Source organism: Accipiter gentilis, chromosome 33 (assembly GCF_929443795.1).
Source record: "Accipiter gentilis chromosome 33, bAccGen1.1, whole genome shotgun sequence".
Classification (NCBI taxonomy): domain Eukaryota; kingdom Metazoa; phylum Chordata; class Aves; order Accipitriformes; family Accipitridae; genus Astur; species Astur gentilis.
Window position 1 is genome coordinate 17,855,506 of NC_064912.1, and position 19,000 is coordinate 17,874,505.

Sequence of the window (19,000 nt, forward strand, 5' to 3'; positions counted from 1 at the left end):
ACTCTGTCATGTGGTATATGTAAAGGAAAGCTCTTCAATTATTATTTTAAAAACAGAACTTTAATGTTTTTAATTATTCAGTTAGCTAATTAATCAGTGAAACACCCTAGCATTTTGTGACATTGCTAGAATGTGACTAGTAATGTCTGTTTAGAGAGAGATCTGAATCGTGCATTACCAGCAGTATTCGGATCCGGGGAAGACCTGGTGAATCTTTAAAATCCCCCTCCCCAGGTATTTCACCATTTGATAAAAACCTCTTTCTATAGTGACCATTTGAAAGCGTAAGACTTGCATCTGTTCTGTTATCTAATGAAATATTTGCCTTCTGAGCCCATACTGGCTTATTGCATGGTTTTATGATTGCTTCTTGTAATACTATGCTTCTTGCAGTGCTTTGTTTTTTTGTTTGTTTTTTTTAAAAAAATTTTTAAGGGCTTGGAATGCTTATTACTGATGAGGAGTGTTACTATGTTTTTTGCTGCTGTTGTTGAGCAGAGTTTATTAAGTTAAACTTTGTCTACCAGTTTAGGAGAGTGTTTCTCAGAAAGTAAAGATAATGCCTCTGTTGGAATATTTTTAGATAAATAGCATAAGTGACACCAAGTACTTTTCTTAGAAGTGTGCAAATGCAGATCAGAAATCAATATTTAGTTAATTATAATTGTAGTTTTTGAGACTCTACCACTTTCTGTGTATATTTTTAAAGCAGAAACTTCTACATGCTACTCAGAAGAACAGGAAGACTGTCATTGCACCAGACTGTAATTACACAGCCCATGTTTTTTGCACTTTTTCGGCAAAGCAACTGCTTTTGAAGATTTTAAAAGATTGGTACCTGGGTGACTCCTTTGAAAGATATTTGTGTTTATATGTTTACTGATTCTCTTGGGAAGATTTAATAAGGAAGTAAAATACAAGGATGTTTATAATTGCTTTTAGTTAGCTTTCAGAATTCTTAAATTTTAGAGGAGCTGGAGTATAAAAGCTTGTGTGACAGCAAAGTCAGTTTTAAACTGGTTTATTGCAGAGAAGCACTGAGGTATATCATCAAAGGATGCGAGGGTTTTTTTTTTTTAGTCTGCAAAACTGCTTAAGTGTTGCATTTGAAATTTACAAATCACTGACCCCTTTGTGAAACACTGAGACAGACTGAAATGTCTGGCTTTTTTTTACGTTTGACTACCTAGTGAATAATCTCCTTTTGCCTATCCTGCTAGTTTAAGCACACTGAATAATTGACATTTTGGTGTCTATCTGCCAACTAATAGTGTCTGCATGTATTTAATTTCACAATAATATGAACACAGGATGCCTCCAAGAGAGTATTTACATCAGCTTTAAAAGAACACATAACTGAAGGTGTGTAATACTGGGGAGTGCTCTGCATGGTGGGAACTCTCAGCTTATATTGCAGGCTGCTGAAATGTTGAAGAGGTGAAGAACAGCAAGATAGTTTTGTAGGTTGTCTTCATTATACTGTTTTTAATATGCTTTATGAGGAGTTTTCTGTTCCGCAGTTTATGGTATAGATCAAGTGAAGTATGTAAGCACGTACTTCACTTTGAATGTGGGAGAGATCTGTTGATCTGGGACTGGTCATTGACTTACAGTCAATGCAGAACACGGCACGTTGTTTTTTAATACTATTAGCTTTCCAGGTGTAAATGCAAGAAACATGCTTGAACATCCTGAATGCAGAAATATTTTTGTTATGTATGTGCTGGCACAAAATTGTGTCTGAATGCCTTGGGACAGAGGCAGATTGTTAATCTTTTTTCTTTTTTTTTTTTTGGCGGGGGGGTCAGCTTGGGTAGTGTATATAATACTATAGTGCCTTTTCCTGTCCCTGGAAATACTGATTTTTAGTTTTATCTTAAGAAGGGATTTCTTTTTCCTATTCAGGAGAAAAATAAACTTTAAAGGAGGTATAAAGTCTGTGCTGTTTTTTTAATTTTCTTTTTTTTTTTAAGTTTATGCTTTTAGAAAGGCCTGAAGTATGCTATCAAAACTTTGTCTCTTTTGTCTCACAAATTTAAAAGTTTTTAGAAATGGAGCAGTGGAAGTTGGGTAGGGGTCTTGGGGTAGTGAGAGTGAGAAGGGGAAAAACGTGTGGGTGTGAGTTGCCTTGGTATTCGCACAGTGTGTTCACAGCAAAACTTTACCATGTATCAGAGGTGGTAAATTATGTGTGTATGTCTATGTACATGCATGTATATATAAACTGGAGCTTTAGCTGATCAAACGTGTAATGGTAATGCTATTGGTACAGGCAAAGCTTTACAATTAAAAACACACTGAATGCCTATCAAACGTGTGAAAATGATGTGTCTTTCAGTGCCATGAGGCTTGTGCTTCCATCAAGCTCAACTAGTCTTTTGTCAAAACTCCTATTTTAACTATTTTAATAAAATATGGTGACTTTTGCATTTTCTCCTTTCATGAGAAACCAGAGTAAAAGAGAATTAAGCCTCGCCTGCTGCTTACATGCTAAACAGATGCAAATAAGCGCCCACTCCCGGTTGCATCCTCTCTCCTCGTGGGTTTCTACATTGTTTTGATTAAAGTGGTTCTATTGCCAACTCCCAGCCCAGAGGGCAAGTGAGAGGAAAAAAATCCCTGATTACAGCTCAGTGATTAACATATCTTTTTGAGTTTGTAATGTCATCATTTCACAGAAAACAAAGTTCCAGGAGCTTCACAGAGTATAGGGTTGTCAGAAAGGCAAACATCAAAGTGGAAAGAAAAGAGGAGTTTATTTAAAATATAGTAGAAAGACTTAAAACATTCATGCTAACCTATGAGAGCTATTAAAAATTAAAAAAAGCCTTTGAAGCTAAGCATTAAAGATTTAATAGTATTAATTGAATTAAGCCGTGGGAGTTAAGGATATGTAGACACATGTGTAAGTGTATGTACTCTAAGACATTATCTATATTAAGGAAGCTAAGGTATCGAGAGTTGAATTAATTATACTTGGTTTATAAAGGCTACCTTAACAAAAACCTTTTTATTCTTGGACTTAATTAGAGTAGATACCATTACAACTGAAAGTGTAAACAGAAGTGTGGTGTACTTACTATCGTTTTTAAAACTGCAGTGAAGCAGAGAAGACCAGACTTGGCAAACCCAAACAAGGCAAAACAAGCAAAGTAGTTTCTAATCTACAATTTAAGGATAATTTTGTTTCTTTATATTATTAAGTCTGATTTTTATTTTTTTTAAAAGAATAAATACCTTTTCCTTTTGCTGTTATGAGAACAATAACTTAATACCATTGTACTACATAATAAGGTTTCTTCCCTCCCCTTTTACCCCATGATACTATGCCTGTACTTCCAGCCACAGGTGTGGGCTTTTTTTGGAAGCCACACTTTCATGCATGTTAGTTCATAGTGTGTTTTCTCTTAAGACTGATTAATTTTGGTAGCTTTTAGCTCTTCTTATGTTCAGAACTTGTCACTGTTAGGAAGACTTCTTGCTGGAGGAAGATGGTGGTCCCTCCATAGCTTTCTAAATAGATAACAAAGAAGAATCAGAGTCAAGTGTGTGACACTAACAGTTGCAGTAGCCTGGTGTTGAGGGAACAATGGGGGTGATGGTGGTGGGGTTTTTGTGTGTTTTTGTTGTAATTTTTTTTTTCTTTGCAAATTGAAAACTCAATTTAAGACTTAACATATTTGACCTGGACGTTAACAAGCAGTGAAAAGCCAGGTCCTTATGTTTGCAGAAAAATGAGCAATGAAAGCTTCTTGCAAGTGGGCAGGTGGCTTGGCAAAGGAAGCTCATGTCCAGAGGGGAGCAACATCAGACGGGATTTGATTGGCATGGAAATACTGGTGTGTAGAGACACTACCAGCCTTGTCAAGAGGGATAACAAAATTGAGGGTGATCTTAATACATTCATTTTTCCTCCTTCAGGAAGATGGTTGCTGACAGTGTAAGGCGGGTTGTTTGAGCTCTTCTTGCTGCAAATGTAGTTCCTAAATGATTCAGCATGATACTGTACCCACGCATTTTAGCAATATTGATGAATTCATTACCCTTCTGTTAGCTGATGGATGTTAATGGGCTAGAATTTCTTCTGTGCATTTGGACTAGGTAGAATGCTCTTGAAAAAATATCAGAGAATGGAGTGGGTGAGTTTAAGTCACTTTCTTGTTCTGTTTATAAATCTAAAGAGAGATAATGTTTTTAATGACTTGCATTGGAATGGTGGTTAAAAGAATAATCAACAGTGCAGTGATACCAGGCAGCTATGGGAGGTACAGATAGTAGTAGTACTACACATGGGATTTACTTGCATTTTTTTTCCACATGTCCCAAGCTATAATAAGCTGCTTCAGAAATATCAGAGGCTTGAGTTTTGGATTACACACGGTAGGTATTGTCTTCTACATGTGGACTCCTTACAGGGTATATGAAGTCCTGAGGACATGTACAGAGTTGCTGGTTGCAGAATATCAAAGCTATGAGAGTATAACATGTTCTCTGCAAGAGCTGACTGGAAGAAAATGACCTTTAATAATGGAACAGGCGCAGATGCTTTTTAGTAACAAGGCTTTTGTCATCCTCTTTGAGAAGAGCAAGCTAACTCCCACTCAAATAATTTTCTTTCTAAATATCCAGAATAGATAAGAGAGTAGGTAGGATATTACTGCTGAAGGATAGATTCAGAAAACTTGAGGAATTGTTACGATGACAGCTGAAAATTCCTGTATATCTGTATGGGAGAATGTGGGATTTGCTGGCATCTTCAAGCTAGATTTTTTTTTTCCTAATGCCACAAAAATCAACATAATAATAATAAAGCAAAATAATAACAAATCTTTGCATTTGTGAATAGGAATTATTCTTCTTAGTGCCTGAATGAAGGAATTGGAAAGTTTTGAGTAGCATAATGAGGAAAAATCCTTAGATCAAATGTGCTGATTTTTTAATTTTTTTTTAATTGGGCTTTTAGTGATTCACTTCCATCAAAGATGAACTTGAGAATATAGCTCAAAATCAGGAACTGGGGCAGCACAGAAGTATACCAAAGTGACTAGCAGTATTTTTGAGTGCTGTTTCATGGTAAGCATAACCCAGCCTAAATTCCAGGCTGCTGATGGCAGGGTAGTTGTGCCCTCTGCTCTGGCTGCACGTACTTTCTGCCCGGCAGCGCTTCTTTGGATGGAATTTTCCTGCCGAGGTGATGATGCTAGGTATGTTAGACAGGTCTGTTAGGAAGAGAGAAAAGTGGTAGGGTTGTTTGGAAAAGATTTTGGAAGCTGTGTGGTGTGTACAGTATGAAAAGATAAAGATATGGAGGAATAAGAGGGAAAGTTGAACAGCAAGTGTTGCAGGACAGATAGCTAAAATCAGTGTGTAAAAAGGGCGGGGTCGAGATTTTAAGATGTTAGCCAATTTCGAAAGTGGAGGACCAGATTTCCTTCTTTTCTGTGGCTGTCATCAACATGAAACAAAATGAATGTGTTACTGTTACTAGCAGCTTGGTAGTAAAAGGCGATTTCCCAGAAGACCTACTGTTTGCAGTTCTTGCACTGTTCCCAGCTGAAAGCAAGCCCCAAATCTTAACCATCATCTTTAACTTTACCACCAATTTGAGCTTTCAAAGTGCAGCTTCACATCTTGCCTCATGAAATGTAACTGTAGATTGCTGTTGAAATGAATGTTACTTCCCTTATTTGTGGTGTACTTTAAAGTAATTAGAGTGACCTTGGGATTAATTGGTTTGGTGACCTGATCTGTCAGAAACCCCAGCTATCCATCTCCCCCTCGCCTCCCCCGGTTTGTCAGATCAGCTCACTGAACCGATTCTATCTGGAGATCTGGCATGTGACGGCAGAGCAGGTAGGAGAAGGACGCTGCCTTCAGTAGCAGACCTCAGCCAGTTGAGAGTAAGTATAATGTGAAGCCACATCCTCAGCTCCTCTCTGAGCCTGACTGCTGAACAGTCAGGCCTAGTGTAAAACCCTGTTTTTTTGCCAAAACGTTCTTCCAGTGGGGTGCATAGAGGATTTTAGGATATGTTTCCTGCTTTACAATTTTAAAGCAACTTAATTAGTCATGAGCATACAACTGCATGTAGCTTGATTTCTGAAGGTTAAAGTAACCTTACGTTAATTGTTACCAGTTATGACAGTTGAATTAAGACCATGTGTTGACTTTTTCATGATGAGTGTGCAAGTACAGTGGCTGTGAGGGATGGCACTTGGAAGTTTTATGCCATGAATGGGCATTGATGAATGTAGGTAGGATATTAAATCAATCTCTGTTTTCTTTACAGGCTTGTAGTTTGTGGTAGCAGCCAGTACACTTAATTTAAAGTGAACAAAATAGTAGTGTTTTGGATGTATGGACAGATACAGCTTTGCAGATCTTGTACTGTTCCTTGAACAATCCTTTTCATTAGAAATTCTTGTTGTAAAGTAAAAGTATTAATTAGTCTCAGCTTCTACCAGTAGTAACATGGAGAGCTAAACTGTTTTTTTTTTTTTCCCCCTAACCTTTGTCATGATGAGCATTTGCCTTTGGCCTACTGAATTTATTAATGTGGTTTCATGTCTGTGGTGTGTAGGTGGATGGGAGAAACTGCACATGGTGACGTCTGCTTCATAATAATAAAGTGCAAACTGAATTCAGTTAATGGAATCATTGGGTAATTGTAAGTAGCAGGTACCTTCCCAAAGTATCAAGTCTGATACATGAGCACAGATATATATGAATATAGTAGTTCTTGTCAGCTTTGAATTTTAAAAATTGCAGTTGTATAAGAAAACACTGGCTTAAAGAATGTAGCTAACATTGTGATCTTGCAAGCTTTTAGTTTGTACTATTTGCAGTTCCTCCTGTGTTCAAGCTGATCTATCAGGGGTCTGAGCTGTTGGGAGAGAAGATACAATGGCTTCACTTTGGCAGGTGCCTGTCACCCAGTAAGCAGCCTAAGTGACAAGGCTGGACTTTTCCAATTAGTAACAGATTCTAAGACACATCCTCTGGCAAGAATATCAGGTATCTTCCTCCCTTCCAGAATGAAAATATGGAAGGAGAGAAATGTCTCTTACTGTCTTTAATTCAGTTGAAAATGCTACTTAGATATACCTGGTAAACTGCATTTATTTCAGATTGTTACCTTTTTGTTACGGCACACATTGGGTGATTTCTGCCCCCCCGGCTCTATTTGTGAGAATAAAATACGAAGTGCTTTCATTCAAGTAGGTAATCCCCAGAGAACAAATTCCTTTTGAGAGCTTGGGTAGGTATTTTCACTGTTGTGTTGGATTAATTTGCATTTAGAATTTCTGGTTCAGTGCATAATGGATTGACCTTACGCTGTTTTGTAATTCTGCAATATTCTGTTACTCATTATGCACCCGGTACTTGTTGTATCACTGGTGAAAAATAAACTGAGATCTGCTGTGTAAAATGCAGGTAGTGCTGTTGATGACACTTGACCCAGCCATAGAAGGAGGAATGTGTTATTTTTAAAAAGATGTTGTCAAAGCTTGTAATCCTAAAATTAGATCTCCAGTGTAGGTCGGATTTGGATCGTTTGCGGTGATCTGCATGGCTCTTACAGAGGCCGTCCGCTTTCGCAGCACTTCAGAGCATATTTGCAGCTGCTTCCCGCACTGTTGATACTTCCAGCTGCGCTGGGGGCTGCAAAGTCAAATATAACTGTGAATTCATCATCAACTCTGGCTTGGTGGGTCCCAAAGTAAAGTAGCCAGGTAGTGCTGCCATGTTCTGGGCTGCAAGATGAAAGTTAGATTTCTGTTCCTTGCCTCCCCTTTCTGTAGACTCTGTGAGTAATGAGATAAGATTTCCATTGAGCTCAAATACTGCCTTCGTAATTTAAGTAGACATGTCGTAAGAAGAGGTGTTATAGAGAAAACTTAAACAAATTCGTGTCTGTAAATCTATTTTATGGCTAAATGGCCATACAAGCTGGAATTGGTTTTTCTCTGTGAGTCTGAGGCAGGACTGTAAAATCAGTGTAGAATCTAACCTTGGGATTCATGAATATGCATAAATTTGAAGGCGAATTATCTTTCAGCATTAACTCTTTAAATAAAGAAATAATTTGGCCACCTGCTGTCTGTGAAAGCTGACCTTGTTCTCTCATTTGTAAAAGGGAGTGGAAAGCTTCCAAAACTTTTAATTTTGAACCATTTCCTCTTCTCAGAAATTACACTGAAGAAGACAAGCATTTAAGCTGTGAAAAATGGAAATGAAACCTTTCTTCTGGAGTTAACCCTGTTCTTCAAACCATTTGCCAATCTGTGCTTGTAACTCATTTCCTAAATAATTTTGAAGGTTGAGGAAGGGCATTGATGGTAATTTCAGTGTCTTCATTTTACTGTTTTATTCACATGAATTGCTGTTTTCTGTGCTATACAATAGCAAGAGAGAGCTCATAAGTGTGCTACTTGTTGGCTTTTATGTATAGTGCCAAGCTGCTTTGCTTCTCGTAGTACTCTTCTCCAAGTGACCACAATGTACGGTTACCCCTCTTCCTGTTTGGTTTTGGGAGTGATGTTTGTATTGCAGTAGGATGTTATACTGTAGGCAGTATAATGATATCCTCTGCTTATCCAGTTGTTCTGTAAGAATTATTTATGAATAGGAGGAAAAAAACCCCACCAAACTGTGAAAGAGAATTAACTAGGTTTGAAAATTTCTCTAGCAGTGTGGCATCCAGTGTAAGAACAATGTCTTTGCTATCATTTTTTTCTGGATTATTATATTCCTGAATTTTAAATACAGGCTTGTGCTCAGTTTTGTTGTCAAAGATTTCTGGTTCCTGTTTGTGGAAAATGAGACTTTCCAAAAGCACAGTGGGTTTGGATTTGTACACATAACAAGCTATTGCAAGAAAACTAGGATGTGAATTTATAGCGTCAAGCAATGGGAATCCTTTTCCTGTGCTATAAATAGAAGCTCACTTATTGTTATGATTTGGGTTGTGTTTGTGTGGTTTTTGCTCTGTTCAGGTTGGTGTCACTGTCTTGTCTGTCTGGGGGAACTTCTTCCTTAGTCAGCATCTGGCAATGCTTTCCTCTTAGCCTGATTGTTGCAGACTGACAAGAAGTGCTCTCCAGGCCCTGGGTTCTCTGATTTGTTCTCGTATAGAGGTCTCTGAGGATCGCCTGTCTCTGTCATTCCACCCTCATAGTAAGGAGAGCAGATCTCTAGCTATTTGTGTGTATTCACACCTTAGAGGTAAGGCACATGCTTCGGCTTTATAATGTGTTGGAACTCTCATAGCAGCTGCTTCAGTGTGTCTTGGGTAGGAGAGGCTCTTGGTGGCTCTTTAAAGGCTTTATATTTCACTTACATTCCTTTGAAATTATAGTGGGGTGCAAATATCCCAGATGGTACTGTTTGGATCCCTTCATACTGAGGATGTGCTTTCATAATGCAGAGCTGCTCAGTAGCATGGCTGGCCTGAGATTGCCTGCCTATGCCCTCAGTCTTGCAGTGTTTTGGTGTCTCTGTTGCCAGCACAGCTGTTGAGGACTGTCCTGTGAACTGAATAAGGGAATCTGCTTGAGCTGTTTGAGTGTATTTTCTAGCGATGACCAGAAAAATCTCTCTGTGTAATGGCAGTATGAATCTTTGGATGAAAACTTGTAGTTATCTTTCCATGTATTTCATGAAAGGGGGGATATTTTTATGTAGATTAAGATGTCTGTAGAGACTGCCTTGAAATCATAGAATGACTGAATTAATAACTGTTTTAAAAAAGTTCACTTTTAGACATTTACTGTAAGAAGCTTGCATAACATATGTTGTCTGCAGTACTCTTAATTAAAATTCTATGCAAATTTCTGGTGAACTTCTTATGTTTGATGTTAATTTTCACACTTTTATTGCCTGCTTGATATTAAAGGCTTCTCATACATTTCCGGCCCATACTTAGCTGGACTATGTGTGTATTTAACTTCAGGCTTGATATGAAGGGCATTTTATCAGTGCAGACAAACCCTAGTTTGAGTTTTACATTCCAGAGATCTGAATGGATTCTGCTGAAAGACTGTATATAGGTGAGTTTGTATGGCTGTTTCTTTGAACTAAGTTTATTAAGGAGTTTTGTGGCTTGGCCTCATTTCTGTGTTAATCTTGGCAAATTAAAGATGGTTTCCTCATGTAGATTTCATTTACTGAATTTCATCTCTTGTGAGAGCGAGCTGTTGAGAAGTTTAGTCAAGAATTCATTCCGTCTGGACATTGTATCTAGAAAAGCACTGTGAGAATTCATTGGGGTTATTTGTGTAATGAAGGTATTGGAATAGGAAAAAGGAAATGGGGCATTCCCCTCCAGGTTACCCTTGATAGCACAGGTAAGCTTCACCTTCTTGTCTACAGAATTGTATGTTTCTTTTTCTATCTATTTAAAGATGACAAGCTACTTACAAAACAGAGAAAATGGCTTGTAGGGACCAAGGAAGAGAAAATGAGGAAGGCTCACCTAAAATGAACAAGACTAACAACTCCCTCTTCCACTCTCTGTTTAACCTTTTAAAGAAATCTGTTCAAGCTGATAGCCTTTTTCCTGTTGTTAGCAAGGAATAGCAGCTTTAATCAACTAATCTTACTTTCTGCTTTCTTTGCAACTGTACTGTTAAAAATGCAAACTCAGATTTTTGCTGAACTTGCAAGTGCATTGTACTTCATTGTGGTTTGTTGTGAGAAGTTAATTCACTGAGGTCTCTGGAAAAAAAAAAATTTCTAAACTTTCTATGTAAGTACTTGACCATGCGTTAGAAACGTTTTCTCACTTCTATGCAGTAGGGATATTTGGCTTTTTGATCTCTTGAATCATAAGATAGGCTGTTATGGTGCTCCAAGACTGGTAATAATCAAGTAGAATACTTTCTTTGTGTGGTGTGGAAGCAGAGAGTTTGTAAAGCAGATACTGAAAGGCGTGCAGAGTTCTCAGTAAGGATTACTGCTGCTGCCAAAATAGTTATCTCAAATGTTGGTACAACTAGATTGGGAGGGGGAATAAAAAAATCTATCATCTTTCCGCCCCAGTCATCCTTTGTGTTTTTAATAGAGTAAAATGAAGTTTAGAGTAAATTGTCTTTAGTGGGTTAAAAATAGAATAGGATTAGAAAACATGTCTTTCCTTCAGGAAAAGGAAAAAATAGACATTAATGCGATTCTCGTTAAATGCCTTTGTTTTCATGAATTGAAGATATGAAGGTAAAGAATCATGCCAGCAAAATCTCTAATTTTCTGGAAGGATGAAAAATGCTCATCTCACTTCTTTCAAGAAGAGAACACATTGGATTATTTGCTCTATGTTTACTTTTCCAAAGCACTACTCCAGACTTACTCTGTGCTAGCAGACTTCCTCAGATGCTTCACCCTAGCAAAACTTCCAGTCTGGGGAATGGGGCTGCCGTAAATTGGGCCTCCTGCACATGTATGTATTCCAAGCTCACTTGCTATTGGGGTGTAGCTTTGTTGGTAATTCAACTAATAAATCTTAAACGTAAGCCTGAGTGTTTTCCAAATATAGGATTTTCTCCAAACCATTTCTGCACTTGATGAGGCTATGATTTTTATTCTGCTCCTTGCCTGCACTTTACAGCAAAACCACGAATATTTTTCCTTCATTTAGCTGCAGTCTGTATGGAGAGCACAGCAGGTCCTTGGGTCCTGCATTTGGCTTCTTCTCTGAAACCGGGTGTACAGGTTCCTAGTGTGTGTGGTATAGTTGGGCAGGAATGAAGGCTCTTCGCTTTCTGGTGCTGTTTTTTGGAGCTTGACAGCTTTGTTATGTTTAATCAGCTCCTTAAAAAGTGAGGCCAGGGTTGGATTATTTTTACTCTTCTCACAGGCTGCCTTGCAGCAAAGCTTGTGACTGTGTCACTGTGCAGCCTGGTCACCTCACTGATTTGGCAGAAAAACCAGTGCTAAAAAGCTAATTTTCTGTGAGACTTTGTTGCATTTTACTGTGCTGTTGTGTAATTGCTAGATTTGATGCAAGAGAGAGAAAGGGGAAGCGGTTGCAGGGTTGGGAGGCCACTGGGTTTGGTGCTGGCTTACAATTAGCTGGGGATGGTATGTGAAATTGCACCGTGGTTGTCCGTGTGCCTGCTTATGTTGTGATTATGATTAATTCTTGAGGTGTTTATTTCATTGGCCAAGGTTAGTGATGTTTAGGACTAGTAGGTGTTCCGTGTACTGTAAATTTTACCTTTCCAAATATCATGTGTGGTATTAAAATGAATTTTTTCTAAAGCCTGTGAAGTTGTAACAGGTAATAAAACAAACTTATCTTTTTTTTTTTTTTTCCTTTGGTTGGGGAGGTACACATAGGTGAGGCATTTGCTTGTATAGGGTACGTGACTTTTAAAAATATTTTGGTAAGGCCTCTCATCTCTGGCCTCACCAAAACCAAAACTCTCATAAGACAAGAATGTTTTTCATAGATTTACAGTGGGTTAGAAGACAGGAAACGGGGTTAGGAGTAAATGGTTGGTTCCCACAGTGAAGGGTTATTCCCAGTGAACTGTCCTGCAAAGATCAGTGCTCTTGCAAATACTTCCTTTTCTGGATCGTTTCTAGATAACAAGGTGGCCAAATTGAACCAAATTAGTGAAATTTAAAATGAATCTTGAAGGGAAGGATGAAAGTGAGACCTGCTGAGTGATAAAATGGCAGATGAAATAGCCTCAAAGCATTTGCATAGGGAGAAGAAATGACCCTGGTTTCATGTGCATGAGTAGAGGCACAGTTACCAAAAGGCAAGTAGACTTTTAGAAAGTATTTGATAAAGAATGGGAAATCCTAAGCTGTAAATGACTGTTGTGATATAAACTTTTGTTAGTGCCAAATATGAAATGTCGATTGCTTGGAACTGTGTGTATCTCAAGAAATTGCAGTGTAATACATGCATAGAAGGACATCAGGGGTGATTGGAGATACAGAGCAGCTTCTAAGTAGAGGGACTGCATTTCAGGGGATCCTCAGTTCGGAAGGAGATGGCCAATTTCTATAAAATCATGAGTGACATAAAGAAGCCGAAGGTGACTTGTTCTTTCTTAGAAAGCATGCCCCCTGTCTGCAGCTTGGGGAATAAATGTCCAAATTAAAATTAAGCTGAAGTACTTGTTTGTGTAGCATGCTCTGCACCGGTGTTGTGTGCTTGCTGAGGGTGAAGTGGGAAGTAGAAGTGGCCTCAAAAAAAAGGGTTGGTGGACACACAGTGTGCCTGTTGCTGGCTGGTAGAACCTCCACCACAGGTTGAATCAAAGATGCCTAAGCTGCTGATAATATAAGGCAAGGGAATATATATGTTCTTTTCTCATACTCTTTACGTGAGGATTTGTGTCTGAGGATGTTGGGCTCGGTGGACTTGTTATCTTCTAGGTCTAGGAGGTGTTGTAGTTCTCATGTTTTTGATTTTTCATGTTACCTATTGCTTTTCTGGTTGGGTGACAAGCTAGGCCCTTATGGGGGGTTTGCATTCTTCGAATCTGGGATCCACATCATCAGTATAGTTGCGTTCCTGGTTAGGCTGGCGCTTGTATCCTTCGGTGGCTCCAGTTTTACCAGCTGAAGAAGTTACTGCCTGCAGCCTGCCCTTAGTTCTTTGTGACCATCTTTCTACCAGATGCTGCCACCTCCTTGGATAACTTGTTTCAGCTTTGTCTGTGAAATTGCCTTAATCCATTATTGACAAAAAGAAATGGTTTAGGTTAGATAAGGTGTGTGTTGGGTGGGGTGTGTGTATGTGTGTATTTTTTTTTAATTGGTGCCTCAGCTTTTGAGTAATGGATTAGAGTAACCACAAGGGCAGGTGAGCCGGCAGATTTGGGCAATGTTAACTTCTGGAGTGAAGCAGCAGTCATGAGCACCTGGGAATGTTTATATAGGGTCATCCTTTTCAAATTCTGGGTTTATAATGCACAAACCTGTAAATGCCCCAGGAGAAGGTGCCCCTTTTCATTCCTGTTGCTACTAGCCACCTGACAATAGATCAACAATCTTCTGCAGCTGGTTTTAAATATTGGGGAAAACACCAAGATGATGCAGTTTAGTGTTGATCTCATTTAAAGTTAATTTTCCAGGATGCCATAATAGTTTTTGATTCTGCCAAAAATTAGCTTTAGTGGAACAAAATAAAATACAGTAACTCATTGGACCTGTTCTGTGGTAGTTTACCTTGTCCAGAGTGGTCTTCTAGGAAGAGTATATGCCTTTATGCTGAGAAAGTAATTACAGAGCTGCACGTTGTCCAACTTGACACGTAATTCTGCTTTCATTCTGAATGGTACCAATGTTAGGCTTGCAATTTGTGCTTTACTTCTCTCCCCTGTCTTTTGGAAGTGATACTGTTGCTTCTTTGGAGTGTTTGAAGAAACATTATTAGAGGACATCTTGAATGTGCAATCTCTATTAATGTGGCAAGTTCTGTTATAGAATCAGTGCTTAGTGTTCATGCAAGTGGTGACTATCAAAGATGGCTATGCTAACTGTGTTAATGTAATAGCAAAATCTGCTAGTTTACTCAAGTAATAGGCCTCTGTTTACTTGAAACTTAAATAAGTGAGACAGCTTTCCAGCTGCAGAGCTTGTCCTTGGGTTTTCTTGCCAGTCATTTGGTTTTACAATTCCATTTTCATATAATTAAAAATTCTTTTGTGCTGTGTGAAAGACACACAGAGCAGGAACTGTAGATCTGATGAGTGTTGTCAAATGTAGAAAGTAAATGCAAGTGGAAGAAAAAAATTTCCCCTCTAATCTGCTTAGCATTAAAGGTCACCTTGAGTTGGAGTGCATCGTTCTGGTGCTCATTTCTCTTCCCTCGGCCTCAACTGAATGCAGAGCACTGTTCAAGATCTCTGCCCTGAAATTGAGTGTGCTTTAAACTCACCTGAAGTTTCAGAAAAAGCTTGGTTAATATTTAGGAAGTTTTCTTATTCTCTCAGTATGCAGATTCCTACAGCAATGGTAGCAGACTGCAGTTGTCAACTGTTAGAGAGAAGCTAATGGCTGCTACGCGTGGAATTTCTAATGTAGTTTCATCTCAGGTCCGCAAGGTAGCATTGTAATTTCTGTAATTAAAAATTCTAGATAGGTTTTATCTTGTTGGGAAGTAAATCCTTAAGTCATTTCTTGGACTTTGTTTCTGTTTTGTTTTTAAGATTTTTCATTTGCATCAGCATGGATATCTTCTTACTTTTGTCTTGTTCAACAGTTCAGGTTTTTAATTTTCAGTGTTTAATATTACTTGTGAGAAGAGCAAGTTGTTTTCAAAATCAGATGTCCTGAAGAAATTCAGGGAGAAAATTCATCAGTTACCTCTAGCAGAATTTGTCAAAGGTGTATGTAGATTGCTTTCCATGTAGGAATAATTAAAGACACAACTAACATGCTTTGTTTTCTTTCCTTACTCAGGTCATGATTTTCATTTTCTCCTGTCATTCTCTTGAAGAGAGGAAATGATTGTAGTGGAACGTGTTACAAATAAGCAACTGATAAGGAGCCTTCGCAGTTTGGAAACGTTCATAGAAGAGCAAATATAGCTCTTTTTTGTTTGTGTTCTGGTATCTGTCTAGTTAAAAAGGGAAATAAAAATGACGACTTCGTCAATTAGACGGCAGATGAAGAACATTGTGAACAATTACTCAGAGGCCGAAATAAAAGTTCGGGAAGCAACTTCTAATGACCCCTGGGGTCCCTCAAGTTCATTAATGACTGAAATAGCAGATCTGACTTACAATGTTGTGGCCTTTTCTGAAATTATGAGCATGATCTGGAAACGACTGAATGACCATGGCAAGAACTGGCGACATGTATACAAGGCCCTTACTCTGTTAGATTACCTGATTAAAACTGGTTCTGAGAGAGTGGCACAGCAGTGTAAAGAGAATATTTTTGCTATCCAGACATTAAAAGATTTTCAGTATATTGATCGAGATGGTAAGGACCAGGGCATCAATGTGAGGGAGAAATCCAAGCAGCTAGTGTCTCTTCTGAAGGATGATGAGCGACTCAAGACAGAGAGGGCCCAAGCCCTGAAGACCAAAGAACGCATGGCTCAGGTGGCCACTGGAGTGGGTAGCAATCAGATCACTTTCGGCCGAGGCTCCAGTCAGCCAAACCTATCCACCAGCTACTCAGAGCAAGAATATGGAAAGTCTGGAGGATCCCCAGCATCTTACCATGGCTGTAAGTACAAGCAAACACACATAAAAGTAACTTCTTCTCCTTTTCTTTTGAGAGATTTTGAATTCTGTTTTGCTGTTATATGTGAGAGTAAATGGTGCCTGCTAAGAGGATTAATACGCTGACTGCAAGGGGTGTTTTGCAATGGCTGAGTCTTTGTAGGTCTCCTCGTGGTACTAATGTCTCTTCAAATGACTGGTTAAATGTTTGTTTTAGAGAGGATGTGTGTACTGACGTAAATCAATTTAAAAAGCAGTTGTTTACTGTCAATTCCCAAAGGTAGCATTGTCAAGCTGCTTTTGTGAACACGTTCCAATGTTTGATGTGATAGGCCCCCAATCTCAGTAGGTAGACTTTGAATCGATTTTTTGTTGTTGTTTCTAGTTTTAAAAGGAGTGCTTGAAAATTCTGTTGTGTTGAGTTCTTTTTGTTAAGTATAATTAAAGAATAAATAAGAAACGCAGAGTATTTTTTGGATCATTTTGCTACTTTCTTTATGTTGCTGCTATTTTACTTTGGGAAGAGTATTGGTATTTAATTTCCTTTATTTCTTGTTCAGCAGTTCATAGAGAGTAATGCTTTGAATATGTCTATGTTTAGATAGTTATACTATCAGCATTTGGTATGCTAGTATCAGTACTAAATACTATATTTCATTCTTAAAAAAAATAATACAATGATGTGGGAAGAATGGATTCTTTATACCACTGCTTGGGGGAACTCCCTGTCATGTTAGGAAGAGGCCTGATTTGGCACTAAATCCTTCTTAATATAAGTAATGATCTGATGAAAGCTGCTTTGGCTGGAATGTCAGTGGTTGTGGTCTAATTCTGAAGGAAAATCTTTTCTTTAAATGAATGCTTATAGTGTGTGGAGGACTGTAACTGAGCCAGTGTGGTGAATCAATTGAGCACCAGTTTTAAGAATCTTAAGTTTTTCATGTCCTGTGTCCCAAAGCGCTTCTCAAATTATAAATACGTGAATGGTGTCAGTACCCCTGACATGTACAGACGTTTTCTGTGGAAGGCAGTGGGAGGCAGCAGGGCAATTCAAGCTAGGATGAAGAAAATCTGTCCATTTAAAGCTATGGAAAAGAGCATGAAAATATTTTTTTTTCAGAAGGAAATATTTTTAGGATGCAGGGTTCAAAAAAGGGCATGAAGGTTTCCAGGTATGAGAATTTTTATCTTGTCTCTAATTAGCAGTGGAATAACAAATATCTTGGTGTTTCTGTAATAACTATACTTGAGCATTGATTCAGTGTGACTTTTTAAAGAAGAACATGTGTATTGTTATCAACAACATTTTTTCTTTTGAGGTCTGTAGATATTTGTTGACTACAGCAAAAATTCTTAATTTAGGAGATAGAAATATTTTTTTTTTTAACTTATGCTGATGGACTGAAGTAATAGTCACTAAGGTATGCTGAGCACACCTTTGGTTTGTTCCACAGGGTTATTTCTTCACCAGCTCTTAACTTTAATTAGTACATGTAACTATTGTTTGTCATGTTAAATGCTACCAGAGGCTTCAAACTATTCCTCACAGCAAGGATTGAGCAATGCAGGGTGTGTTTCTGAATTGTTGTTCCTTAGACAATTGTTGTTCCTTAGATTTTTGATGGAGGACTAGATGTCAAGAAGCAAGTTCGGTTATTCTTTCAGTACGAAGTGTTGATTTACTGGATTCTCTCATTTGCCTGTGTATGACTTTGCTGTATATCTTTATTTGCAGGATTGCTTTTGAGGTAATGATTTCTTAATCTGTTTTTTTTCCTCCCCCATAAGCATGTACCTAAGAAGCTTTAGAAATCCCAGGCTTTTTCTTACCACCACCCCCCCCCCCTCCCCCCTTTAGGTTCTTCCTCTGTTTTAGACTCTCCTGGACTTAATTAGCTATCAGCAAAAATACAGATGGTTGTTAGTTTTTATGATCTGCATCTTTTGAAGTTTTAATATGTTTCTTCTGTGGTTTAACTGAGTATAGCAAAGCAAACCAGCACCTTACAAAACAGCTGTGCTAAGTGCTTCCAATAATGGAAAACTTTGTGTAGAGCTTTGTCCTTTATCCTAGGAAACGAGGAAGGAGTTTCATCAAAATCCAGACATTTAATCTGTTACATAAATGTAGGGTTATTCTTGTGCCTTCTAAATTTAATGGAAAAGATGCTTTTCATTATTTAAAGTGAAAGAGATTGTATCCATCGTGTTTTCTTTTATTCTGTAACGATACCATTCTTTTGTTCTGAAAATATGGATTCAGTAAAATATGTAAAAGGAATTAAGTTATGCTTAGCTCCTGGGAAATACTCTCCTTATAACAGTTTTAAGATGCGGTTTCTGTACTGTATATTATGGTAGAATTGTCTTTCATTCCTCTGAGCCTTTGAAGAGGAGATCAGAGGCATTTAGATTTGCAATCTATAGCATGAGATTTGCCTATTAAAAATGTACATCCACCCTCTTTGCTAAATATTTACCATGTCTTATTAACATTCAAATATAAATAAAGCTTGGGAGAGTGAAACAGCCTTTTTACCAACATAGATAGCTAAATGAAATGTTTCATCTCTCAGTGTTTTGTTATTAGTGCATTTTACTTTTATTCCTTGCTAGATGCAGTGGGTGGGGATTGCAGATTTGGAGAATGCATTCCCCTTACTTGAAGAGATTGTGTTTGGCTATAAAATCTTCTCATTTTTTATACTTTCTTGCAGAAGAAAAGAAGCCTGAGCTCACTGAAAGAGTTTAATAGTTTCTGCAGGACAGGTCACTAGGGGAACAAGTAACTTCCAGTGGATAACGTGTCCAGA

At 38.1% G+C, this 19,000-nt stretch overlaps 1 protein-coding gene across 11 annotated transcripts in view; it reads left to right on the top strand.

The window, feature by feature from the left end:
• Positions 1-19,000, top strand: part of EPN2 (epsin 2) — a 60,394-nt gene that overhangs the window by 19,427 nt on the left and 21,967 nt on the right. For 10 of the 11 annotated variants that reach the window (XM_049835471.1, XM_049835472.1, XM_049835475.1 and 7 more), the window contains one exon: positions 15,418-16,191. In XM_049835471.1, the coding sequence (XP_049691428.1) occupies positions 15,597-16,191 (595 nt within the window). In that variant the 5' untranslated portion in view covers positions 15,418-15,596. Of the gene's footprint in view, positions 1-11,159; positions 15,060-15,417; positions 16,192-19,000 lie in introns of those variants that run through there. The other variant, XM_049835474.1, reaches the window with a different exon arrangement.